The sequence below is a fragment of the Trichomonas vaginalis genome, chromosome IV (genome assembly GCF_026262505.1).
Source record: "Trichomonas vaginalis G3 chromosome IV, whole genome shotgun sequence".
Classification (NCBI taxonomy): Eukaryota; Parabasalia; order Trichomonadida; family Trichomonadidae; genus Trichomonas; species Trichomonas vaginalis.
This window is the reverse complement of record NC_067206.1, coordinates 14962147-14988720: the sequence shown is the minus strand read 5'-3', so window position 1 is coordinate 14988720 and position 26574 is coordinate 14962147. Positions and strand designations below refer to the sequence as shown.

The window sequence follows — 26574 nt, the reverse complement described above, 5'->3', positions numbered from 1 at the left end:
TAAATAAATAAATAAATAAATAAATAAATAAATAAATAACTAAATAAATAAATAAATAAATAAATAAATAAATAAATAATAAATAAATAAATAAATAAATAAATAAATAAATAAATAAATAAATAAATAAATAAATAAATAAATAAATAAATAAATAAATAATAAATAAATAAATAATAAATAAATAAATAAATAATAAATAAATAAATAAATAAATAAATAAATAAATAAATAAATAAATAAATAATAAATAAATAAATAAATAAATAAATAAATAAATAAATAAAAAACATAACATTCTTGTTTATCTCATCATATGGTTGATATTTTCGCGTTCTGAAAGCAGAAAACGAATTTTGGAATGCAAAGATTCCGAATCATACGGAATAGAAAATAGACGATCTATCAAGTAGTAAACTATATAGTATTATAAAAATGAAAAACTATTTTTCATAGAAAAATAAAAAATAACGTATATTTTCAGTGGAGAATCCGGTCCTGGGAACAATGAAATACGAAGCCCTGACCAAAGTATAGTCTGGGCCTGCAAGTACAATCCTCATGACCGAACTTCCAAAAATCTCCCAAATTCTTGATTGTCTCTTGGGAGCTCGGTCATGTGGAACAAAATATTCATCAATATCATTCAGACAAAATCATTCCTACCGTTTTTAGCCATTTAAGAGCGAGATTTTTCGCTGACTTTGTGATTGAAAAAGTCAAACGAAGAATTACGCTCTTAAATGACTATAGAACTAGAACAACTATCGACAAGATACAAATGGCATGTAATGCATGAAAAATAGCGTGACTTCATTTTTGACAGTTTACAAATGTAAAGTGTTGCGTCCTTAAAAACTTGGAAATATATACATTCATGAATTATCTTGTATATTAATTGAAAATCCATAAAACCCTAACAATATTTTGTCTTAAAAAAACTATAAAAATATAAATAAAATTAATCGTTAAATAAAAATATTTGATAGTTAGTATGGGTTAGTTGGGTATGGTGGCACTGCGTTCCACCTTACCCAATACTTGTGAATTTGACACTTTACAAAACCGGTAACGTACATTTTACAACATGAACGCAAAAACTAACTTAACCTTAAATATTTACAAAGCCGCCAACCATTTCACCTCACTAACGAACTCACTAATGAAAAAATAAACGTTCTCATAAATTTTCTTCTATATCTTCATCGTCAATGTTAACTCTATTGTAGTCATACTTGAAGTCATAAAGTTTCTCAAGTTTTGAAATGCATAGTCTTGTTAACTTACCTTCATCATCATAAGTTTTTATAAAACTACCATGACAATCTTTATACACAGTCAATGTATAATCTACTGGTCTAGGATGAAGTGTAAAGAACATGTTATGCTCAGGAAGGAAGAATAAATGTTTAAATGTATGCTTGTTATATTTTTCGATTTGTATGAGTTGCTTTTGTTCTGTCATTTATATAAAAATAAAAATTTTCAGTAAAATAAAAAATAAACTTAAAAATTAATGATATCACCACCCTCACACGTATGAAAACATAGCGCAAAAATAATGTTTATGTTAGAATGTTAGATCTAACACGTTTTCTAACCTCATTTCTAACCCTGTTGAATTCATTGCTTTATAACTCTCTTCCTTGGTTTCTTTTTAGTTGCTTTCTTCACGTCTGTCTCCAACTTGACTGTCTTTCTTCTTCGTCCGTAATGATACCAGTTACTTCCACCAGTCAATGGGTCAAATGGTCTTTCGTAAGGGTTTCCATACATTCCATAGGGACCATACGGAAGAACTACTGGTGGAGAAGAAACATTTTCTTTAGTTCCATCGACTCTATTTAAATGCATTGTTTCACCTTTCATCTGGTCATTAAAGTCTTTTGCGTGTTTTGCAAACTCATCGTCCTTTCCTAAAGCATTTTCTGACTCAGTCGCAACCAAATTGGATGCTTTATTTATGAGCCCTATTTTATTTAATCTTAACTTCTTTGCAACCCAGCCTCCAATCTTCCCTTTATTTGCATCTAATGTCTTCGAAACCCTTCCTCCACTCATTTTATTTACTGCGTCATAAGCTCCAAGTGCTTTTGCTCCAAATGCTAATGCTTTTGTTCCCATTGCGCCTAAAGCTGCCCAAGCTACCATTTACCCATATTAAAATCATCTCTCTTCAATATTATCTCATAAAAGTTCTCGTTACTGGAGAAAGTCAATGAAACATAAACATTCTCATTCATAACTTCTTTCTTATATCATCTATTCGCTTCAAAATGTCTGAACAATTGCTAACATCTTCTACAACAGTTATTTCATCATGAATGACTTCAAGAACAAGCTCATTTAATATGCTATTAAAATCATCTCAATAATGAGTCCATCCTTTCCGTCTTTGGTAGCACAACATCTTTCATTGAAGAAGGTTCGACAAGTCTTATGTTAAACTTACTGACAAAGTTTGTTATACTATAATGCTTCGGCGGCGAATACATGTAGTTTGAAAGACATAATATAGATTCTTCAGCAAATTCACTTATACTGGATTTTATAACAATGTTCTCACGAGACCAAATACCACCAATTGACAATCTTGTAAGCAATCCTGCTGAACCTTCTACTGTAAACGTCGATGGTAACATTCCACGAAGGTCATCTATTGACATCTTTGAGTCACTGAATTTAAAGATTTTCTTAAAGCAATTGTCATTATCTAACCATGCAATAGCTTTGAAGTTTTCATTCGAATACACATCTGCTTCATTAAATGTAAAACCTGACTTCTTTGCAGAGACGATTTAAAATCTATTGCATTTGTTTCAAAATTATATGCTATGGTAACTTCTGAAGGTAATGGATGTCCTTCCGCAGTAGTTGTTCTTTCACTACCGTTTGAAGCTTTGTGTTAAAAACTTTCATGTCATCTCCTGTATCTAAGTTCACATACACAGCAACAGGGAAACTATCTTGCTTCTTTGTTTCATCATTATATCTCAAAACATTAAAGTTCTTCAATAATATTGTTCTTCCTGCTGGAATACTTCGAACCTGTCTGATTTCAATAGCTTTCTCACCTCCTACATACTCTACCCAGTGTCTTGGATATTCATAAGTATACTGACTTTCTTGAATTTTGGTTGGTTTCATCATAACGTGTTCATAGTATATCTTTATACTCTTGTCAGTTAGACTCGGTGCTATGTTCTGAATATTTCTGACTTGCATTTTTAATGGAGATAAAATGAAGCATTTAATACATGACGTAGATGAAGACATGAATGAAAGCAGTGAAAAGCTCAACAGTTCTCTCATTCTTCCTTTCAGTAAGGACTATGAGTTCTGTTCAAATGGTGTTTATTTCTATTGTGGAAAGATGGGTTCGGGTAAGACATTTAACCTCATTCGTCATATACTCATAACAGAACGTTTAGGAAATGACTCATATTATGACCAAATCATTATATCAGCAACTTCAGACTCTATGGACTCAACAGCGAAAACATTTATGTCAAAAGTTCAAGCCTCTGTCGTTAAAGTTCCAGACAGTGAACTCATTGAATTTCTTCAACGTTACATTCGACGTAAGAGGAAATATTATGCCATCGTAGAGTTCATACAGTCAGGAATGCAAAAGACTTCTGAGGAGATGGAAAGAATTATTGACAAACACCACTTACGTCAGTACTCAGGAGTTTACGATATGAAACGACTTACAAACTACATTCTATCAAAACTTTCAAAATACCCCTTCAAAAAATATCCTTCAAACACTCTGCTCGTTTGCGACGACTTCGCCGGAAAAGGTTTAGTTCAAAGCCTGACTCACCATTAGCTAACATCATAACTAAAGTCAGACATTACCATTTAACTGTAGCAATACTTATGCAAACATGGCGTTTCTTGCTTTAAACATAAAACGTCTCATAACTGACTTCGTTATCTTTCAAGGTTTCTCACGCTATGATATTGAACTCATTGGAAACAGTCAGGTATAACATTACCTTTTGAAGAAATTTGGGAAGCATATAAGTCTCTCATCTCTCCTCGTTCATACCTTGAGATTCATATCATGACTAATACCATTAAAGTCAAAAATATTCCATGGGAACGACCAACATTGTTTTAAAGTTTAACCTTCAATTGACTGATGGTAAACAAATTCCATGCATCTCTGTCGCCATTTCTGTTAATATTTTTGCTGTCATTCATATCATCCACTTCCCCATCCGTTAGCTTTTGAGGATATGTGTTAGAATAGCTGTTCTTAAATGAAGGCTTTTCACCTTTGAGAGCATAAACTCTATAACTTTCTGCATACTTTATGTTTGAACCTCCTGAGCCATCATTGACATAAATTTTTATAGGCTTCCACCCTTTGTTCATGTTCCTGCTTCTTCCCTTAGCTCTTTTGTTCAGTAGTTCTACATCTTTATACACAGCACCTGTCTCAGTGAATTCAACAATATTTTCATTCGTTAGCTTTACATTCAAACCCTTGTCGAGTATATTGTTCATTTCATACATATAAAAGGTTTTTATTCTATATGAAATGAGAAGCAAATCCATCTTAGCTGGTGCCGTTAATGTTCCAATTGAACCAACATCAAATGTTGACTCACGAACGACAAACAATATTGTCATAAAGAACTATAGTTCAGAGTGTTTGAAAGAAAAAGAACCAGAACTGAAATCCGTGAATTTAAACACAGCTTCAAACGCTAACGCTACATCAGATGTTAAGTTAGAGTATCCACCACTGGACCAAATTCTTTCAAGAGAAGCCAACGACAACCTTACACAAATGTTCAAACAAATCCTTCAGATAACGTAGACCATTACCTTCTTCAGTTATACCAAACAATTTTACTCAAAGACGATAAGAAGCTTTTGACAAATCTTATAAGCAAGAACCAAATAATTCTAACAAAGGAGGACCTTGAAAATGTTATCTCACGAATAACAGGGAAACAATGTGTCATTGACTATCTCGACCCTGAAATCGAATGCTGTGGTCAAACGCCAATATTCATGAAAATAGGTAACATCCGCATCATTGAAACACCAGGTACTCCAGGAGTTGAGTTTAAGTATAAATATTCGAATGAATACACAAAACTATCTACTTACTATAAGCTTTGTTTGAAATATGTTTTAGTAAATTAAAGCAATTTGTAATATCTGTCCAAAACTTCTTCAACAGTATCGAACTCATCTTCATAATGCAAACCTAATCTTATTGACTTGGTGCAGTTTTCACTAACACAATATTTTTCTGTTCTCTTGACTGACATAACTAACTCATTTGTTTCATCAAACAGCAACAACCAAAGTTCATGACCTAATACATAACATTCATACTTTATATTTTTAGCTCTGAGTTCTCTTGTAAGCTGTTGCATTTAATATTTTCTAAAAAGTCAACTTCAACAGTCATTCGCACTGGTGCCTTCAGTTCTACAGGCTCTCCTTGAAAGTCAACAAGTCTGAATTGCATGTCTTTCAAATTATGAGGACTAATGCGAACCCATTTACCTAAATGAGTTGCTATGACAGGAACGTTTGGAATGAACATTGAATTGACTGCATAACAGAAGGATTTATATTCTACTGAACCTTTACTATTAACTCCTGAAATGCCTGTGACATTAGCTATTTTTGACTCAATGTACAAACAGTTGCCATAACATACGTATGGAACAGATTTCATCTCAATCGTTTTGTCAACACTTTTCAAAGGTAGTTGCATATGGTATGCTCCTAAAAGAAGTTGAACTCTATGACTCATTCGTGTTATCTTGAACTCTTTCTTGCTACTGAACTTCAATGTTCCCTCAGAAGAGAGTTTGACATCTATGTTGTCAATAGTTTCTTCATTTATGAGAGTATCTATGACTCCAGCAATTTTATCTATTCTATACTCTGCTCTGTTAGGAAATGTTATAAAACTTCTTTTGTCATCTATTTCAAACTCCATGAAATCTGTTTCATCTGTTATGACAAAAGTTGCGATAGTATTGAAGTCAACAACTCTGAAAGCAAGCGCTTCATTCTGAAGACCTAAGTTTGTTTGTAGCTTTACTGTCCCGTATTCGTTTGGGTCTGTACTTTGCAAATAGAACAACATTTTATTCTCATTAAAATATGACTATTGCTGCATATGCGTATGAAACAAATGAAGCAAGAAGAGCACATGAACTAGTAAACGAAAACTCAACTTTAACCATTGAAGGCAATGATTTAGTCATTGACGATGGAAAACTAAAAAAGTCATTGATTTCGATACTTTTAACACTTATGACCCATTCATTACAATAAGCAAGGTTCCTATCATAAATGATGGAACGGTGCAATATATAAATTCTACAGTAGATGCCTCATTAGTGAAAGTATTAAATGTTCTCATTGAATTGTTAAAGAGCTTTCGATTTGACGACAACATTAAATGCCTAAAGAATTTAGTCATGAATGAGAAACAAATTCTCGGCGTTGCTGGTAGCAGTAATGATGTACACCTTATGACATTAGAATATTATAACGAACATAAAGATGAACTGAAAGGAGAGAAGGGTGACACCGGACCACAAGGACCACAAGGAATACAAGGAATACAAGGAATACAAGGAATACAAGGACCTCAAGGCGAAAACGGTTTGGATGGAAAGGATGGAAAGGATGGAAAAACTGCTAAATCATGGATATGGGACCTTATAAATACTGGTTTAACAGCTGCTTCATATGGAGTTCTTCAATACCAAATCGGAAAGATATGGGCAGTACTTGGTGAACAAGTTTTAGATGACGTTAAAAATGCTTTGAACTTCATTTCAAATGGTTCGGATACTATTAAAACTTTATCTGGTTGGATGCAAGAAACAAGGAGTCAAATAGATACTGTAAGACGTATAGCAAACAATGCACGTACGGGATTGGATACTTTACGAGAAGCACAAAATACACTAAAGGAAGCAAATGATATTCTTGGCTCAGTATCAGACATGCATGAAGATTGGCTTAAAGGTATTGACAAATCTTTAAAAAATCACAGTCAGTCTATTGCTGACTACAAGAAAAGTATAGATTTTTTACATAGTGCTATGGACGTACATGATGGAAGCATAAGGAACTTACTTAATGCTAACAATAACTTACCAGGAACTATTAAAGCATTTATAAAGTCCTTTGTAAAACCTGGTGCTCTAACATTTAGGTCTTTGAGAGCAAGAGCATTGAAGTCAAGAGATGCAGAAACTCCAACAGAACCTACAGAAGGAACTGAAACAACAGAAACTCCAAAAGAACCACCAAAACCAACAGCTAATGAAATATTGTTCGAATATTTTCCAAGGTACTCTGTTCTCATTGCATACATTCAAGAAATACTTAAGAAAGCAGACTTGACTTTAGGAGATGATGAAAGTTCTGTATATCTTTCGTTCCAGTTTCAAATAGCAGAACTTTTGAGACAGATATGTTAATGTATGACAACATCTCTGATTTCACAAGATATGATGACGACCATGACCCCGAACACGGTGAAGAAGAAGTTTTACAAACATCCATTAAGACAGGAAAGGTTTTAACTCAAAGTCTCATTATTGACACCAAAGATGGCGAAGTGGACGTTCTTCAAGAGCTGAAGAAAAATACTTCTTCGGGAGGTGGTGGTAGGCATGAACTTGAAATAAATGAGATAGAAGAGAAATTAGCCGAAAAAGCAGATAAAAACCATGTTCATTATATAAGTTCAGACGAACAGATTATAACGGACTACCATGGATATTTAACACAGGATGAACAAATAAGCACTGAAGATGTTAATGAAAGAAGATATAAATACATTCGTGCTAAAGGTTATGACATACACTGTACTGTACAGTATGACACAGGTAAAGCACAAGAAGCATTTGGTTATAACAATGAAATTTATGCTTCATACTTCTTTGTTAACGGTGTATTAGTTGAACCAAGATTTACTTTGAGAGTTAAGGCAAAAATAACGTTTGAAGATGCTATTAAAAGTAAAGCTGACAAAGATGAACTTGACGCAACGAACATAGTTTTGAAATCTCATAAACACAATATCTCCGATATAAATGAACTTCAAGCTACATTAAATAGTAAAGCTGACAAAGAACATACACATAAATCCTTCACTACTGTTAGAGCAGACGACATAATATTGAACTATACCCTTGGTTCAAGTGCACCTTTAGAGAATCCAAGTACAAGTGTAAAAGATACACTAAACTCCTTAAATAGTAAATGTATGAATATCGAAGGTCATGTCAGAAACTTTGAAACACATGAACTACCAGCAATGTTAGATAAGAAAGCAGATAAAGAACATACACATAACTCCTTCTCAACTGTTGCTATAGAAAGTATTGAAGGAACGGTTGGCGGAACTGGTGGGGAGGGCGGAGCCCCGCCGCACGCGGCTGCATTATATTATAAACCTCCTAACTTTCCACAAGGTTTAACATCGAATGAAAACATAACAACGAAGAAAGAAATTAGCTGTAAAAATGTTTATGTCATGGATGATGAAATAATGTTAAATTCACTGCTCAAGATTTATATGATAAGAAAGCAGACAAAACAGAGCTTCAAACATTAAAGACTGAAATACTTCAAACATTATATCCTATAGGCTCTATTTATACGTCAATGAATTCAACAAATCCAGCAAGTGTTTTAGGTTTTGGTACATGGCAGCAGATTGTAGACAAATTCTTATACTGTGCTAACTCTTCAAAGCAAACAGGAGGTTCGAAGAAAATTAAAGAAGCAAACCTTCCACCACACACTCATACAGGAACGACAAACTTTTCTGGCGACCATAGCCACTCATTAAGAGACCACCCATTATACAACTCAGAATATAAAGCTGGCAATGATGTTTTATCTCCATCTTATAACAATGCAGCAAAAAAGATTTTTCGACCAACTGAACCAGGAGGAAATCATTCACACACTTTCACAACAAATCCAACAGGCTCGGGTGAAGATTACATGCCACCATTTGTGACTGTATTCGCATGGTACCGCGTTCAATGAACGCGCTTGAGCCTTGACCCAAAGGGTCTAGGCTTACCGTCTTGAATAAAATCTTTAACTTTACATAAATGAGCTTGAAAGAAGTATTCGAACAACATCCATGGAGGTCATTTAAGAAATTCAATGAAGCTGCAAAGAGTTGGGGATTTACTAACAGAGCTGAAGTGAAAAGGTTCTTTGACAAAAATGTTGTACATCAAACAAAAATAAACCCTTACGACTACTTTTTACCAATTTACTCCAACACTCCTGACGCATACCAATTTGACACTCTCATTCAGAGTAAGAAAGGAGGACATAAACCATTCCTCATCTTCATTAATGTTAACACTCGCAAAGCTTTTGCGTATATAATGAAAAATAAAGGAACTCGTGAAGTGTTAAGAGTTTTACAAAAGTTTGTAGCAGAACATAACCCAAGTACTTTAACATCAGACCAAGACAGTGCATACCTCAGCAACGAAATCACAGAATTTCTCATTAAGCATAACATAACTCACTACACTACTGAAGACCATAACCATAACATACTCGGCATCATAAACCGCTTCATAAGAACGCTCAGAGATTTAAATCAAGAGCGAGACTTTACCGAAGAAACAATGAAACATTTTCTCGAAGTATATAATTCCTCAACACATTCTACAACAGGACATACACCAAATTCAATGACACAACAACAAGAAGAAAAGTATATACAAAAGAAACGAAGTCAAACACAAAATATCAGAAATTCAACACAATTTACCCTCATTCCTGGTACAAAAGTTCGTGTAGTTCTTGACGACAAACCATTGACAAAGAAACGTTTAAGGTTAAGTCGAAATTATTATATCGTAGACTCTACGCAATGTAATGGATATCTTATAAAAGCTGCCGACGACTCCATTGCGTTTTATCCTTGTCATAAATTAGTTGAAAGTAGTAATGGCAAACTTGCTGAAACCATTGACGAAGCAAAGCGAGGAGTGGTTATTGAAATACTTGGCTACAACATAAACGATGACACTTATAAAGTAAGATATGAAGGAGGCGTTGAAGATGTTATACCATCTAAAAACTTGAGAGAGTCAAAGCCAACACATCTGGGACCATTAGAGCGGGAGTACTGGAAAGACAAAAATATGCCAGAAAGAATAAGAAAATTCTTCTAAACTTTTTCATTAGATGTAAATCAGACATGAATGAGAACAGTCATGATATCATTAATGTTTTCATAAATTTACACCAAAAATAATGTTTATGTTAGAATGTTAGATCTAACACGTTTTCTAACCTCATTTCTAACATGGTCTAAAACACACAAAACTCATGAATTTTGTGTGTTTTCAGCATTATTTTTTTTGCATTATGACACGAAGTGAACTTTTGCACTTCGTCAAAAACTCATGAATTTTCATGAATTTCCTTAAGATAGAAAAAATAAAAAAATTTTTAGGGTAGAATGTTAGATCTAACATGCTAACATAAACTTTATTTTTATTGAATTCAGCACAAAAATAATGAATTTCATTAGTTAGAAAATAACGCTAATTTTTTTCTAAGAAAAATTTTTATTTTGTATGTAAAGACAGTAATGACAAACATTGAGTTTGAAACAGTTAGAAAGATAGACAATGACACCAAAGTGGTTAGAATAGGTGATTTAAACGTAAGATACTCAAAGAAATACAACAAATATTCTTTGTCAGACATTTTATCTCCATCTGGAAAGCAAACAAACCACTGGGTTATAAATGCTTCTACTCAGAAAATTTTGACAAGAAATCCTGAGCTTATGATATCGGTAAGATTCTATGGAAAAAGAGCATATCTTATAGACAAAAGTCTTATACCAATAGTTTTGTTATGGTTAGACCCAGTTGTTGGATATAACTTCATAACATATGGTTCATTCGACTCAGAACGTTGCAGTGAAGGCTTACTTTACATCGTTCAGAAACCGAAGGACTTCAACACAAAAAGATATAAGATAGGAAGAACATATAATATAACTCTAAGATATGACAGTACAGTCAATAGAGTCAAGGTTGTGTTTGTTCATGATATGAGAGCTGCAGAAACAGAACTACTTGAAAAGTTTGAGAAAATGTATGGTGCTCCCATAAAAGGTAAGGAAACGTTTGAAGTAGATGAGATAGATAAAGCTATAAAATTATTTGACGAAGTTGCTGAAAAATACATGTAAAGCGTTTATTTTTGGTCTTTTGTGAAAGTCAGAAAATAACGCTAATTTTTTTCTAACAAATTTTTTTATTTTGTATGTAAAGACATATATGTCAACAACAGAGAACACAACAACTGCTATCGTTCATGAAGTCATAAATGAAGAATATGAGTGGGTTCAGTTTAACAAACAACTCCGTCTCATTCGTTCGGTCAAAGACGATATGTACCAAATGCAAAGTATTTTGACAGCATGTTTTGCTCCAGATACCAAACATACAGACGATTGGTTCAAAAACCAAAGCACACAAGAACTTTTGAGCGAAGCACAGCGAGACCGACTTTTTTCGGGGTCGCCTAAAACTCATGAAAACAGTGAAGAACAGCGAGTAGGGAAAAAACCGCAGTCGCCTAAAACTCATGAAAACAGTGAAGAACAGCGAGTAGGGAAAAAACCCTGGTCGCCAAAACTCTATGAAAATCGTAAAAATTTGCCAAACGGTTTGAGAGGTTGGTATGTACATAGACTTCTTGTAAATGCAGTTGCAATGTGGGCTTCGCCTCGTTATGCTTGGAATATTTACAGACTTCTTGACGAAATTCACAGACAAGAACGTGAAGAGATGGAAAACAAGCTTGAAGCAAAAGACAAAAGCATTCAGAAAAGAATACCACGTTCGGTACCAAAAGGAAAGGAAAAGAACTATAAGTATATGATTTATACTGAAGAGATGGAAAATGAAGAAGATAAAGATATGGTTATGTTGCATTTAGTCAGAAGAAACAACAAAAGCTTTTACGACCTTGCTAAGATTTACAAATCTGACAGAAATTGGTTCTATCGTGAAAACTTACCGATTTCAATGACACCGAATGAAGATGTGAAACAAATAGTTCAAGATACGTTACCTCAAACACACTATGATATTAAAGGTTGTACAATTCTTACCTTCAAAGAAGATTTGCCATTGTTAAAGGAAAAAATAACAGAGTATTTTGACAACTTCAAACAAGCAGAGTAAAAAAAATCTAAGCTAATTTTATTTTTTTATAAAATTTTATCTCATATGAAAGAACATGAATTTAGAATATTCGGAACTCTTAACAGAAGAAGAGAACGAACAACATGTAAAAGATTATGCAAAATTTTTGAAGACATACAAAGCATTTAAACAATATCTAAATGCTTCTAAAGATTATGCAAAATTTCTGAAGGTATATAAAGCTTATGAAAAAGCGTATGAAAAGTTTATACATTGGGGAATTGTTGTAAAATATCGATATGAAAACTAACCAAAAATATATTTTTGCTTAAATAGCTTCAGGGTCTATTTCTTCAACCATTTCACTTCCTTCGTCAATGTCAATTGAAGCTTCTTCAACCTTTGGTAAGAATTTCTGTATAACATCTTTGTTCGTTATTGTCTTCAGAGATGAAGGATAATATTTCACATTTGTTTCACCCTTCTTATATTCTTTCTGTTCGGAAAGATTTAAAGCAATACTGAAGAAGTCAATGTTAGAGTTCTTTATGACAGTATAATGAGTATCTTTGACATTCACGAAGAAACTCTTTTGTTTCAAAACTACTGCTAACTCTTGTGAAGTATAACGTTTGCGGTCAATGACGATAGCTAATGGTCTGACATACTGACCAAACTTAGATTCTTTCACAAACTTCTTGTTAAAGATAACATTAACGTTTGAAGCATTATTGAACTCATTCTTGATGGCAGTAGCGAGAGCATTGTATGAAAAGAACTTGCAATCTTGCATGTGTTTCATTAAAATAAAAATATTAAATTATTTTGAAAAATAACTTAAAAAAATCTAATCTAATTTTTTCAAAAAATATTTTTTTATTTCCTACTAAAGATGTATCGGAAGTTGTCTAAGTTAGAACACTCTCGGAATAAAACAACTTCTTACAGAAGCTAACATAGATGTTGCAAAACATTACGCGACAAACAAAAAAGCACTCGCTGACATCCTCAATGACTATAATGGTGCAATAAGTTATGATAGAATTCATGAGTTCATAAAGCCGCAACACGGCGAGGACGAAGTCCATGCAATAGCATTTCCTTTAAATGACGTTGCTATTGACTTATATCATAGACGTTCAGTACCTCATGAAGTAAGAAGAGAAATGTTTGACATAACAAATGCAAACGTTGGTCATACTCGTAAAGCTCTTTCGCATGATGTTCGTCAAGAGATGTTTGACATAACAAATGCAAACGTTGGTGAAACAAGAAGAGCTGTACCTCATGAAGTAAGAAGAGAAATGTTTGACATAACAAATGCAAACGTTGGTGAAACAAGAAGAAGAGACGACACACTGAAACAACAGAGAAGAGAGATGTTTAAAAGTGCTATAGAACAAGTTCGTAAAGCTAACGATGTCATTCGTTCCATTGACGACAAACCAAAAGAAGGTGAGAGATGGTTAAAGAAAGATGAAGAGAATAGGAAGAGAAATGTGAAGTCAGGCAATAGACTCATTGACTTTAACATCGAAGCTTTAGATGAACCAAACAGAGACTACTTACACAAACATTTCGGTAAGGTTTTCATGAGACTCTTAGAGAAAATTAAAATAAACTCACAACAGAGATGGATGGTATGTTATAAACTTGGTGGAAAGTATGAATGTTCTACGTTAAACCTCAATAATATTGGAACATTACTACATCAGCTCTTGAAGGAGAACTTTATATCAGAGATAGAAGCAAATGCTGCAGGTATTGTTGAAATGCACTATGACTTCTTCTTGACAAACATAAAGAATCTTACTGAAATAAAGATGTATGATTTAACTGAATATGAAGGCTTAACGATGTCAGATGTAAAGAAAGGAAAGCCAAAAAAGAGACCATATAGAGATGAAAGCACACTGACAAATGACCAGAAAGCCATTTTGGAAGCTCTTAAGCAAACAGGAAACCCAGCACTTATAGAAAGCTTTTGGAAAGATAATGGTGAAAAGAAGTTTTATAAGAAGAGAAGCGGTCAGTTCTGGAAGTATCTTTGCACATTACCTATAAATCTTGAACGCTACCAAATCTTCAATGAACTGAACAAAAGAACTGCAACACTTATGACAGAAGACAATTGTTTCGTTTATGCTTGCATTCAGGCTGGAGTAGATGGAGAGACTATTGACCACATGAGAGAAGTCATTCGTGTTAGAGACTTTCCTCAAAGTAAAGTACAAGAAATTTCTGACGCAACAGGTATAGCATTTAATGTTACCATTGGTTATTTCAATGACTCAAGACATAATGAAATAAAGAGATATATACCAAAAGAATGTAAAACTGTTCGAACTATTGACTTACTTCTTGTTGAAGACCACTACATGCTAAATGAAAGATTACCAATGACAACATATTTCATTCGCAACTATAAAGAAATTCTCAAAGCTTGTGGTGGAATGAACAATGAGAAACAGATGAAGATTTATACAAAGAGAGAAGATAAATACATTGTTCGCATGGATAGAACTACACCGCTATGGGATGTTATGAAAACATTGTGGGAGTGCAAATATTTCAAACCTATTTCTTATGGAGAACTTTTCACATATACGACTGACTTATATAAACAGAACCTTGCACCATTTAAAGATTTGACATATGCTCCAAAGTATTGTGTACAACTGAAGAAGAAAGCAGAGTCAAAAGAAGTAAATAAAAATAAGTGCAAGTTCATTCCTGAGCACGTTTTCTTTGCTGACTTTGAGTGCAGTACCGATGGCTTTCATAAAGCTTTTAACATATGTTACGACAGTGAAGATGGTTCAGTGAGTGAAAGCATTTGGGGTCAGAACTGTGCAACAGAATTTTTGGAGCGACTTCCTGACAAGAGTTTAATATATTTCCATAACCTCAGTTATGATATAAACTTCATCTTAAGACACATGACAGAAGTGAAAGGAACTCCCATCATTAAAGGTTCACGAACAATGCAAATAACTGGCTTATATAAAGGAAGGGCAATTATTATAAAAGACTCTTACAGTGTTATAAATAAGAAGCTTAAACTATTTCCTGCTATGTTTAACTTACAAACAGGACCGAAAGAAGTATTTCCATACAACTACTACAGCAGTACTTTGTTAGCAAATGACAACAGAACTGGTGTCATTTCTGAAGCATGTAAGTTTATTCGGGATGCGGATACATTCATGAAAAACATAGATTCCATCAAAGGTTGCAGAATAGATGAGAACCACTTCGACTTAGAAAAGTATAGCACATTTTATTGCAAACAAGATGTAAGAATTTTAAGAGAAGGTTTTGTAAAGTTCCGCAATGACTTATTGAAAGAGTTTGATTTAAACGTTTATGACTACGTTAGTATTTGTTCTATTGCTAACAAATTGTTTGAGAACAGAGTGTACTTCCCGAATGGAAATTTATATGACCTCTCAAATAAACCAAGAGAATTTATTTCGAGATGCATTCAAGGTGGAAGATGTATGTTGTCAGATAACATTAAACAAAAGAGTAAAGAGAAACTCATTGCTGATTTCGACGCTGTTTCATTATATCCATCCGCTATAGCAAGACTTTATACTTTAGAAGGTATTCCAAAGGTTATGAAGAAAGAAATGTTAAGCACAGAGTATCTCATGAGACATTTATTCGATGACGACCAAAAGGAACCCATTGGTGAAAAGTTTATGTCTGGCTTCTTTGTTCTCATTAAGATAACAGAGATTGGCATACATAGACACTTTCCTTTAATAGTTTGTGACCCTGAACTAAATCCAGAACTTAACGTTCCCAGAAGTTCAAACACTTGCTGTTTAATGTATGTTGACCATATAACATTACAAGACCTTATAAAATATCAAGGTGTCAAATGTGAAGTGTTGCAAGGATACTATTACGATGGAAACAGAGATATTAGAATAAGAGATGAAGTAAAGAAGTTGTTTGAGTTAAGGTTAAAGTATAAGAAAGAAGGAAATCCTTTGCAAGAAAATATAAAGCTCATTCTGAACAGTATTTATGGCAAAACTATTCTATCTCCTATTGAGTCAAAAATAACCATAGTAAATGACAAAGATGCTATAAGATATGCCATCAGAAACTACAACCATATAGTGAAGTTCGAAGGTTTGGATGGTTCAGATAAAACTATTTTCAAGCTAACGAAAAGCATTTGCAGACACTTTAACTTCTGTCCACTTGGTGTTAACATTCTGTCTATGTCGAAGAGAATAATGTGCGAAGTATTCTGTACTGCCGAAGATATGGGACTTCAAATCTTCTACCAGGACTGCGATAGCATGCATATTTTCAATGAAGACATACCAAAGCTTGCAGTAGAGTTTAAGAAGAGATACGGTCGCGAACTTATAGGAAAGAACCTTGGTCAATTTCATTCAGATTTTGCAGAAATAACACCTGGAAAACAAAGTTTAGCATACAAGTCAATATTTTGTGGAAAGAAGACCTACATAGACTTACTCACGAATGATTTAAATGAAGTTGCATTCCATGCACGTTGCAAAGGTGTCAAACAAGACGTCCTTGCTTTAACCGCTAACGAAATGTTTCCTGAAGCAGTTAAATGTGTTTATGATGAAGATAAGAACATTCACATACCTGTTGGAACATATGACAAAGACTCTGAGTTCAGTTTAATGAAACTTTACAAAGCACTTCATGATGGTCAAGAGATTGGATTTGACTTATGTAAGTCATGTCAACCTTGTTTTGCTGAAAAGTTTAACTTCTCAATAACGACTAAAACAAGCTTTATTCGTAAGTTGAAGTTCTGAGGTCATGAATGAGGTCATGAATGAGGTCATTTATTTTTATCAGCAATGAGGTCATGAATGAGGTCATGAATGATAAAAATAAAGCTAGCGTAGATTTTACAATACTGCGATGGTAGAGTTTAAGAGTTGTGCTTCAATGTAGAGACAGTCCTTATGGTCTGGAGGTAAGAACACTGGGCAGTTATGGTCATGAGTGGAGAACATGTCTATCCAAAACTCACGATTGAAGCCAGTTAATTAATATTAGGATTTGGAGTGGTGAAGTTCTTGTATGACCAATGAACTCATTTTCAACTCCCTTACTTAAGTTTGAATATAATATAGCTTGCTTTCTATCCCAAATGCCTGAAATCTAATTTGAAAATTCATTTTTCCTCGGAAGCATTGCATCATAATTGAAAACATTTTGAAGTCTCATTGGGTTCAGAGATTTGAAATCTTATACGTAATGGATTTTCTTTCTCTTTAGCGACTTCATTGAATGGTGAATATATAACAAACTGACAGTCATGTGTTCCATCTTCATTTTCATTAAATTCATAATGAAAGTCTATAAGTTGTGGCTGACTACCTTCTTCTTTCAGTTGTGCAAGAAACTCACGTAAAGGCTGTAAAGTTTGTACTTCAATGTTGAACTTTTTCTCGAACATCTCATTAAATGAAATCATACATTGTTGCAATGTTGTATCGTCTTTAAAGTATTTGTATATGTGAATGTTTTGGGCGCTTAAAGACTGTTCGTCATTTTCTATCTCGACTTGAAGTATAAAGTCAACCTTTCTGAAAGCACGTGTTATATACATAGATGTTATGCCAATGTACTTCTCTTCATTTATGTTCACAATCCAGTCTGTTGGAAACTTAAACGTTACTCTGTTCCCCTTTATTTTGACGTCAGGGTTTTCACTACTGAACGCAACAGATAAAGGTATTTGTCTATACATTTAGTTCCAATAAAAATAAACCATTTACTCTTTCTTTGCTTTTGCTTCAGCTTCTTTAGCTTTTTGTTCTTCCTTTGCTTTTGCTTCTTCTCTAGCTTTCTTCGCCAGCAAACGTGGGTTCTTTTGTCTTCCAGCAGCTAATGCAGCAAGTTGTTTTTCACTAAGTTTTCTCTTTGGTCTCTCTGGCTTTTGTTCTTGTTTTTGTTCCTTCAGTTCGGATAAAATTTGCTCACGAATTTCTTTCTTCAATGCTTCAACATCTATGACCCCTTGGGTCTTGTCCGTAGGGTTTGTCTGAGTCATTTGACTGCAGATAAAAAACAAAATTAAAACTTTAACCGATGTAAAATGAGCTTGTCAAAATCAGAGCGAGAGTCTATTATATTAAATGACGCAAGAGGAATACAACATCCTTTCTATTACGTAAGTCAGAGTAAAGATGGTAAAATATACGTAAGAAAAAGAAAGGTTCCATTAGCGAATGCAGAAAGCGACAACATTAAGGTGTATGGCAAGGGTGAAGTCCACGAAGCCCATATAAAACCTTCTGTTCAAACTGAAAAGTCAATAGAACCAGAAGAAAAGAAGCCAGATGTACTTTCAATAACGAACCAAGAGCTTATTGCAAAGTTCGTGAATTTCATTGAAAAGCAAACCGAGTCAAAGAACCCTGACCCACCAGTGAAAGAAGTTGAGACAAAAGAGAATGTACAGTTCATTGAAAATGTCAAGAAACAACTTCCACCACGAATGCCAAGAAGAAGAGTGAGAATAATGAAGTAAATAGATATTTTTATCTGAAGTAAATACATGCAGAACGAACAGTTAAACGAATTTACTCCAGCAGAGCATATTCATCAGATTCGCTCATATTTCGATATCATAGACAATGCAGTTCAAATTGGTGACACTAATAGAAAATATTCTGACGCAAAGATTCCATCACAACCTGGAACTGCTAAAGATAACACATGGGTAACATTCAATCTCTCACCTCCTGGTGAAAATATGTTGGACCTTTACAATACATTCATTACGTATAAAATGGAAGGTCAATTTATTGTAGATAAAGAAATTGGTTCAGGTTCCAATAAAACAAACCCACCAGGATTTTGGATTGGTTTCGATGACGCTTTCTATGCAGTTGCTGGATATCAAATCCTTGCAAATGGTCGTATCGTATATTCTCAAGACAACGCAAGAGAAGAAGCATATATAACTTCAAACTCACAAACTACCGAACAAATAAAGAAAGTAGATGTTTTCTCAAAGACTCGACATGAAGATGTATGGAGTCATTCGGGAACATGCAGAACAGGACAAATTGTTAGTGGTCCAATTACAGCAGGAAAATCATTTGATTTTAAGCTTCGTTTAAGAATTCCTGTTAGAAGATTCCTTCCATTAGAAGCTATTCGATTTATTCCAGCTTTTGCAGGAAACATTCAGCTTAAAGTAAAGTTCAGTAGCGACGCCTTACAATGCACATCTATATCTGTAAATGATATCATTGCTTTCAATCCAACTCTTAAAGTTGCATTTGCTTCAGATTCAAATCCACCGACAAATAAATTTGTTCCATGGAATGAACCATTCACTATGATAACGAAGGCAGTAGAAGCTAGTGGAACAGTTACTATTACAACTGTAACCCAGCAACTATTTCGAACAAAGATGGATTTTAATGAATGTTTCATTCATCCAAAGTCATTCTCTTTAGACCCTAACATTTATACAGAACTTGTAGAACATTATACAAACGAGGCTTTATGTTTTCCTGTTAAAGTTATGGATTGGATTCCTATGGACGGTTCATTCTCAAAGAATACAGATAGTTCAAGTGCAACATTTACAGCAGCTTATACGCCTATTAATGTTAAAAGTATTTGGGCACTATTTAGAAAGAAAGACAACTATTATGTTAATTTTGAGAACCCTAAGTTTAAATATCTTCAGCTTTCCATGGGAGCTTATGGAAATATGCCTGCAGAACCTGAAAAATCATATGGACCTGTATTTTATGAAATGGTTGCGAACGCCTGCAATACAAACAATGATATGATAGGATTTAATGAAGATGTTATGAGGTCATTGGTGGATGATGGTAGTGTGGAACATAAATGGGATAGCTATGACAACACACATTTCTTATGTGGTTTTCCAACAGAAGTGGACTTTTGCTTCCAGCAAGGTCAAACATCTACTGCTCCAATAACATACAAATTGTCTGTTAAAGGACCTATTGAACTAGCAACTGAAAACGTACCAAAGCCACTTATTGGATTTATGAGGGATTGTTGCTTTGCCATTCAGGTGCGTGCTAATGGAATCCCAATAATAAGATTAGATGACTATAACTTAGCAACTGACGACAGTGAGGAATAAAGGATGAACGTTTATTTTTAAAGCTTATAAATGAGTTCTTCATCAAGCTCTCGCGAACCTTCACCATCTATGAAACAAACTTTACCAAACGATTATGGAGCACCTATTGAATATTTCTTACGAGCTGCACAATGGCAAAGAGCAGTCTCACCAAGGTTAGGTGTTCCACCAGCTCCTGTCAAAAATAGCATTTGGTCAAGTCCTTATATAAGATATGGTCTCCCACTAGGTTTGCTAGCTACAGCAGGAGCAGTTATGATGCTGAAAAGAAATAAAGCAAATGTTGTAAATAATACTGAAGTAGCTGAAGTTAAACAAACTCCAACACCTTCGCCAAAACCAACGCCTTCACAAGCAAAATCTTCAATGACTCCTGAACCTATGGAAGTACAAACTCCTGTTCAAAAGTCAACTCCTAAACCGACTCCAACATTTAAACCAGAACCTACTCCTCAAATAAATCGTAAAACTCCTGCGTTTCCTTACTGAAAAAAAATAACGTTAGTTTTATTTAATATTAAAATTTTTATTTGATTGAAATGACGACTAAAGTCACTGAAGCAATGAAACAAAAGTTTTTGGTAGAATACATTAAATCAGGAACTATTCCAGAAGGTTTTTACATTCATACTATGAAGGATGGTAGAGTTCAGTTTAGAAAGATAAAGCAACCATTAGATAAAGAAGGAATTTTGAGAAAGATTAAACTTCATGAGGACAACATTGCTGAACTTAAGAAGAAGTTAGAAGAGTTGGAGAAAGGAAGAGAGTTATAAAGCAATGAATTCAACAGGGTTAGAAATGAGGTTAGAAAACGTGTTAGATCTAACATTCTAACATAAACATTATTTTTGCGCTATGTTTTCATACGTGTGAGGGTGGTGATATCATTAATTTTTAAGTGTATTTTTTATTTTACTGAAAATTTTTATTTTTATATAAATGACAGAACAAAAGCAACTCATACAAATCGAAAAATATAACAAGCATACATTTAAACATTTATTCTTCCTTCCTGAGCATAACATGTTCTTTACACTTCATCCTAGACCAGTTGACTTTTCATTGACTGTGTATAAAGATTGTCATGGTAGTTTTATAAAAACTTATGATGATGAAGGTAAGTTAACAAGACTATGCATTTCAAAACTTGAGAAACTTTATGACTTCAAGTATGACTACAATAGAGTTAACATTGACGATGAAGATATAGAAGAAAATTTATGAGAACGTTTATTTTTTCATTAGTGAGTTCGTTAGTGAGGTGAAATGGTTGGCGGCTTTGTAAATATTTAAGGTTAAGTTAGTTTTTGCGTTCATGTTGTAAAATGTACGTTACCGGTTTTGTAAAGTGTCAAATTCACAAGTATTGGGTAAGGTGGAACGCAGTGCCACCATACCCAACTAACCCATACTAACTTTGATATTAGAATTTTATTGGAAAAATAAAAAACTTAATATTTTAAAGAAATACTTAAATACTTGAATGTTTTAACTTTTACATTATCATATAGACTCTCAAATTATTGATTGGAAACAGTTTGAGGGTTATCAATTTAAAAAAATTGTGAGTTTTTTAGATTTTTGGCAATGTTAAACGGTTAATTTTTTCTCAAAAAAATTATTTCGAATTTCCAAAATTTTTGACATTTTGGCTGAGAACTATAGTCTGCGAGGTACATAGATAGAATCAGTACCTCGCAGACTATAGTTCTCTATATGGCGCCGAAAAATTTTTGGTGAAATGCGACGACATTTCACCAAAAATTTTTCGGCGCCATAGGAAGAATTGGAGGGTGTGAGATACTATTACATGCTATAGTACTCACACCCTCCAACTCCCAATCAAAATCGCATAAAATTTGCTACTTATCTTCAGATTACCTCCCATTATAAAATATATCATTGCTATCTCATCGTCCTATACTTCCACCCTATTGTATTTAAAAATATAAAAATTTTTGATAATATATTTTTATATCTTGAATTTTCAAACAATATATTCACAGATAATATAATGGGAAATCTATCTCAACCTAGCCTTAAAGTACCAAACTCCTGCTTGCATTCTCACTCACAAATATTAAACATCCATCTCCAAAAAACTAAATTCTTCACAATTTTTTTAAAATTGAGAACATAAAAAACGTATGCATTCAATAATTTAAGATACTAACAAATATTACAAACTTCAAAATATCAGATATTAACGTTTTTCAATTAAAAAAATATCGAGATTGGGACAAAGTTGCAATTCGGCACTTTTTGTAAAAAAAATGGGGTCATACTCATAATGAATAGAGACTTATAGCCAAGTCTTGATATCATGCAGGGAGAATATACATTGATAAGCAATTATATTTTATAGTAGTAGTATTCAGAAATTCTTACAATTTACAATACAATTTTCAAAAATGGATAAAGACTTATAGCCAAGTCTTGATATCATGCAGGGAGAATATACATTGATAAGCAATTATATTTTATAGTAGTAGTATTCAGAAATTCTTACAATTTACAATACAATTTTCAAAAATGGATAAAGACTTATAGCCAAGTCTTGATATCATGCAGGGAGAATATACATTGATAAGCAATTATATTTTATAGTAGTAGTATTCAGAAATTCTTACAATTTACAATACAATTTTCAAAAATGGATAAAGACTTATAGCCAAGTCTTGATATCATGCAGGGAGACTCTCTACAAATACAAAAATTGATTATCATAAGGAAATACAAATTTATCAATTTTCATGTGAAAATTACATAAATTTGTTCTCCAATAAATAGCAATAATACTTTGAATGTTATATTAAGTAATATAGATTCAGGTAAATAAGCTTACACTTCAAAAATATACTGTTTATTCATTAATTTTAAAAAGAGTGTGGGACAAACTATCCAGTGTCACTTTTATTAACCTTATTTAAAAAATTAATAAAATAATAATAAAAAATTATTTGAATCTTTTACATTAATTGTTTCTTTTTTAAAAGTACCTTTAAAGTACAATAAACAAGATTTGAATCTATTGATCCTTGTTGCAAACTTGAATATATTGCTTCAAGCATTTTTGAGAGTAGCCCATGCTAGCTTTTATCTCTTCTTGGATACCAAACTGGAGGAGCTCCATAGTGTTGAATATCACGGGCTCCATACAACAAATTGAATAAGGTATTTCAAAATTTGAAGGAAATGGTCCATCATTGAATGTAGTGGCCGGGAATTGAATGACATACAGATAGTTTGAGGAAATTTGTTATAAATTATAATATAATTGAAGAATTAATTATCAAAACAAGTCTAAGAGCCATTTGTCAGATTTTCCCGAAATGCAAGGTTAAGATTTTAGCAGCGACTAACTTTGAGTGTACATATATAATTGTTATACTGAGTACTTTCTATCTGTGTTACTTATTTGAGTCTAAGAGCCATTTGTCAGATTTTCCCGAAATGCAAGGTTAAGATTTTAGCAGCGACTAACTTTGAGTGTACATATATAATTGTTATACTGAGTACTTTCTATCTGTGTTACTTATTTGAGTCTAAGAGTCATTTCTACCATAGAACTAGATATTGTCTCTCATTAAATATATATAACTGTAAACTGCTTAATTCATTTATCTATTTAGATAAAATTATATTTATATAAGATTTCATGTTATTATTTCATCTTTATTATTTTTTTTATTCCTTTGAAAAGTGACACTGTATAGTTTGTCCCTTTCTCTTTTAAAAAAAGTCCAAATTATCTAATCTTGCTTACTCTTCCTTTAAACTTCTTTGTGCCAAATTTAATATTGCCTTCAAAGATGGAATAAGGACACTAGGTTCAATCCTTCGGCTTTCGACAATTTCCAAAATGTGTTGAATTAATTTCAAACATTCATCGTGTTTTGAAGCTCTTTGCTCAACAATCTGATTATCTGCCCTTGTAAGAATTCTTACTGCTCTTTTTTCATTCAAAACATTAGCGACTTGAACCTTAATAATCACATTTGGAATCACAACAGTGATGAGAGTTATGACGATGTCATCAATGCGCTCATTTTTCTTACCCAAGAAAAATGTTTGCTTTAATTGATGAAAGTGTGATTCCGCAATGTTATTCGTGGAATCACCTTCTCCACGATATAACATCATCCAATGTTCTTTGGTTCTTCTCCATTGTTTATCGAAATACTTCAAAGCGCGCGGTTCTTCTTCTTCTAACATTGTTGTCAAGAACTCATATGTTTCATCAGACTCTTCAGCCAGCTTTTCTGCATTCGTTGCATCTGCACGTAATGTCAAAAAGTCCAGTGCTAAATAGAAGTTCTCAAAATTCTGTGGATTGTCAAAATAGCTTCCAACTTTTGCACATGCGCGTAAAACATGCACAGTGCACCAACTGAGCTGCGCAAGAGGAAATCCGTCCTCAATTGCGCGAGCAATGTTTAGCGCACAGTCAGCGCTCCAATGCTGTGGATCCAGGTGCGCAAACTCACAGAATTTCACCAAACATTCTTGAATTTTTTCAGATGTCTGAGGGTTCACTAAAAAATAGCAAAAGGGGAAAATTGTGTTTTGACTTGTTTTCATTGTTACTGCAAACAATTGGATCTTTCCTTTAATTAAAGAATGAGTGGAATCGACGTGGAGAGGGTTATCAATGCTATGCACCAATTCTTTTGCAGCAAAAGGTGCATATATGATTGTAAACTCGGAAAAATCTCCATTGTAATCAAATTGAACGAGATCATCTGGGCACTCTTCCTGTAAATTATTCAAAAATGCTTCCAAAGAAGTGTAAGGATCGTTTGATAATCTTTGTGCAATAATCTCATCAAGGCGATAAAATTTGTGCTTTAAAGCATCAGTAGACTGCGCGAAAAGTTTCATCGTTTCTTTGTTATTCGTATCAATTCCGAACTTATCAAAAAATGCTTTTTGAGCAAGAAATTGCTTTCCACCGTTTTTAATATAAAGTTCGATCCATTTTTGATAAAATTTACTCGCGTAATGTGAACCCATTTCAACTCCTATATGATGGCAATGTTCTTCATTAACTTTGCTTATAGTAAACACTCCATTTTGTTCTTCAACCCTAAATTTTGCCTTGCATAGGGGATACGAACATGAATAAGTGACATATTGCTTTGGAGATCCCGTTCTTCTTCTGTATGGGACACCGCCCTTGACTTCCTGTTTAATACCAAAAGCAATAAGCTCCTCTAAGTCCACCGAAATCATAAAAATGAAGTGATTTTGAAAAGAGTTAACAAAATTCAAATCGAATGGGGGACAAACTCGCCCATTGTCACTTTTCATTAACCTTAAACTTGTAATTTTCATTATTTTTAATTAACCTTATTTCTTTCCCAATTCCTGATTTATTTTATTCACTTACTATTAAAAGTCACATTTTAATAAAATATAATAATTTATTTATAGCATTTTTTACTATACTGTAATAAAAAATTAATTATAATAAATTAAATGTTTATTAAATCAAATGTTTTCTTTGCAATAATATTTTTAATGTTGAGTAAACAATGTTGAGAAACGGGTATTGATTGCATGAAGGCGTTTAGAAAACTTTTTTAAAGCATCTGTAGATTGTTGAAACATTTCCGGAATGATCCCACTATCAAATGGGATATTAAGATCTTTGAAACACCTTAATTGTGCGTAAACACGGTCTTGATTTGATTCAAAATATCTTGTTAAATAAGATCTATAAAAATATGATGTAATTTGTTGTGATTTGTTTGGAAAAGGGGCAGAATGATTGTGGGTGTTAATACATTTTCGTATGTGGTACTTGTCATCGGGAAGTGTATCAACAAGGAAGCGACATGGAGTGTGGTAGAATTTACGAAAAAGTGACACTTAACCTTAAATTTCCAAACACTATTTTTTGATTGTATTTTGTTATTTATATATTTATATATATAAATATATTTATATATGTATATTTATATATGTATATTTATGTATGTATATTTATATATGTATATATTTATATATGTATATATTTATATATGTATATTTATATATGTATATATTTATATATGTATATTTATATATGTATATTTATATATGTATATTTATATATGTATATTTATATATGTATATTTATATATGTATATTTATATATGTATATTTATATATGTATATTTATATATGTATATTTATATATGTATATTTATATATGTATATTTATATATGTATATTTATATATGT

At 33.0% G+C, this 26574-nt stretch overlaps 15 protein-coding genes and 2 pseudogenes across 17 annotated transcripts, besides 10 other annotated features; 10 read left to right on the top strand and 7 right to left on the bottom strand.

The window, feature by feature from the left end:
* Positions 1-326: 326 nt before the first annotated feature.
* Positions 327-486: a mobile genetic element.
* Positions 487-1003: 517 nt separating this feature from the next.
* Positions 1004-1623: a terminal%2Cinverted (terminal inverted repeat of Maverick-1C transposon ID:TVAGG3_0095420).
* Positions 1004-21750: a mobile genetic element.
* TVAGG3_0095590 (protein of unknown function, DUF4107 family) lies at positions 1624-2061 on the bottom strand (the record flags this gene model as incomplete). The annotated part of the gene is made up of 1 exon (XM_051222596.1): positions 1624-2061. The coding sequence occupies one exon, from the start codon at positions 2059-2061 to the stop codon at positions 1624-1626; it is 438 nt and encodes a 145-aa protein (XP_051107582.1).
* Positions 4123-4524, bottom strand: TVAGG3_0095580 (uncharacterized protein; the record flags this gene model as incomplete). Its single annotated transcript, XM_051222595.1, has 1 exon — positions 4123-4524. One exon carries the CDS (start codon positions 4522-4524, stop codon positions 4123-4125), a length of 402 nt encoding a protein of 133 aa, XP_051107581.1.
* Positions 5360-5707, bottom strand: TVAGG3_0095570 (uncharacterized protein; the record flags this gene model as incomplete). Its single annotated transcript, XM_051222594.1, has 1 exon — positions 5360-5707. The coding sequence occupies one exon, from the start codon at positions 5705-5707 to the stop codon at positions 5360-5362; it is 348 nt and encodes a 115-aa protein (XP_051107580.1).
* TVAGG3_0095560 (uncharacterized protein) lies at positions 5802-6145 on the bottom strand (the record flags this gene model as incomplete). Its single annotated transcript, XM_051222593.1, has 1 exon — positions 5802-6145. A coding segment is annotated over one exon (344 nt), but the record flags the coding sequence as incomplete, so codon positions are not given.
* TVAGG3_0095550 (organellar and viral DNA polymerase type B) lies at positions 6462-7231 on the top strand (the record flags this gene model as incomplete). The annotated part of the gene is made up of 1 exon (XM_051222592.1): positions 6462-7231. A coding segment is annotated over one exon (770 nt), but the record flags the coding sequence as incomplete, so codon positions are not given.
* On the top strand, positions 7877-9057 carry TVAGG3_0095540 (annotated as a pseudogene). The gene has a single exon. A coding segment is annotated over exon 1 (1181 nt).
* TVAGG3_0095530 (uncharacterized protein) lies at positions 11955-12245 on the top strand (the record flags this gene model as incomplete). The annotated part of the gene is made up of 1 exon (XM_051222591.1): positions 11955-12245. One exon carries the CDS (start codon positions 11955-11957, stop codon positions 12243-12245), a length of 291 nt encoding a protein of 96 aa, XP_051107577.1.
* TVAGG3_0095520 (uncharacterized protein) lies at positions 12535-13008 on the bottom strand (the record flags this gene model as incomplete). Its single annotated transcript, XM_051222590.1, has 1 exon — positions 12535-13008. The coding sequence occupies one exon, from the start codon at positions 13006-13008 to the stop codon at positions 12535-12537; it is 474 nt and encodes a 157-aa protein (XP_051107576.1).
* TVAGG3_0095510 (organellar and viral DNA polymerase type B) lies at positions 13373-14445 on the top strand (the record flags this gene model as incomplete). The annotated part of the gene is made up of 1 exon (XM_051222589.1): positions 13373-14445. A coding segment is annotated over one exon (1073 nt), but the record flags the coding sequence as incomplete, so codon positions are not given.
* On the top strand, positions 15146-15945 carry TVAGG3_0095500 (organellar and viral DNA polymerase type B; the record flags this gene model as incomplete). The annotated part of the gene is made up of 1 exon (XM_051222588.1): positions 15146-15945. A coding segment is annotated over one exon (800 nt), but the record flags the coding sequence as incomplete, so codon positions are not given.
* Positions 16040-16907, top strand: TVAGG3_0095490 (organellar and viral DNA polymerase type B; the record flags this gene model as incomplete). The annotated part of the gene is made up of 1 exon (XM_001278517.1): positions 16040-16907. A coding segment is annotated over one exon (868 nt), but the record flags the coding sequence as incomplete, so codon positions are not given.
* On the bottom strand, positions 17114-17667 carry TVAGG3_0095480 (annotated as a pseudogene). The gene has a single exon. A coding segment is annotated over exon 1 (554 nt).
* TVAGG3_0095470 (uncharacterized protein) lies at positions 17986-18264 on the bottom strand (the record flags this gene model as incomplete). Its single annotated transcript, XM_051222587.1, has 1 exon — positions 17986-18264. One exon carries the CDS (start codon positions 18262-18264, stop codon positions 17986-17988), a length of 279 nt encoding a protein of 92 aa, XP_051107573.1.
* TVAGG3_0095460 (uncharacterized protein) lies at positions 18502-18744 on the top strand (the record flags this gene model as incomplete). Its single annotated transcript, XM_051222586.1, has 1 exon — positions 18502-18744. A coding segment is annotated over one exon (243 nt), but the record flags the coding sequence as incomplete, so codon positions are not given.
* On the top strand, positions 19006-20176 carry TVAGG3_0095450 (uncharacterized protein; the record flags this gene model as incomplete). The annotated part of the gene is made up of 1 exon (XM_051222585.1): positions 19006-20176. A coding segment is annotated over one exon (1171 nt), but the record flags the coding sequence as incomplete, so codon positions are not given.
* On the top strand, positions 20377-20835 carry TVAGG3_0095440 (repellent protein 1 family; the record flags this gene model as incomplete). The annotated part of the gene is made up of 1 exon (XM_001297233.1): positions 20377-20835. One exon carries the CDS (start codon positions 20377-20379, stop codon positions 20833-20835), a length of 459 nt encoding a protein of 152 aa, XP_001297234.1.
* TVAGG3_0095430 (uncharacterized protein) lies at positions 20886-21122 on the top strand (the record flags this gene model as incomplete). Its single annotated transcript, XM_001297234.1, has 1 exon — positions 20886-21122. The coding sequence occupies one exon, from the start codon at positions 20886-20888 to the stop codon at positions 21120-21122; it is 237 nt and encodes a 78-aa protein (XP_001297235.1).
* Positions 21123-21750: a terminal%2Cinverted (terminal inverted repeat of Maverick-1C transposon ID:TVAGG3_0095420).
* An 829-nt stretch (positions 21751-22579) lies between these two features.
* Positions 22580-24079: a mobile genetic element.
* Positions 23239-23264: a mobile genetic element.
* Positions 23239-23264: a terminal%2Cinverted (terminal inverted repeat of MuDR-7_TvMULE4 transposon ID:TVAGG3_0095410).
* Positions 24080-25623: a mobile genetic element.
* Positions 25624-25660: a terminal%2Cinverted (terminal inverted repeat of MuDR-5_TvMULE4 transposon ID:TVAGG3_0095380).
* Positions 25624-26191: a mobile genetic element.
* Positions 26192-26574: the final 383 nt, after the last annotated feature.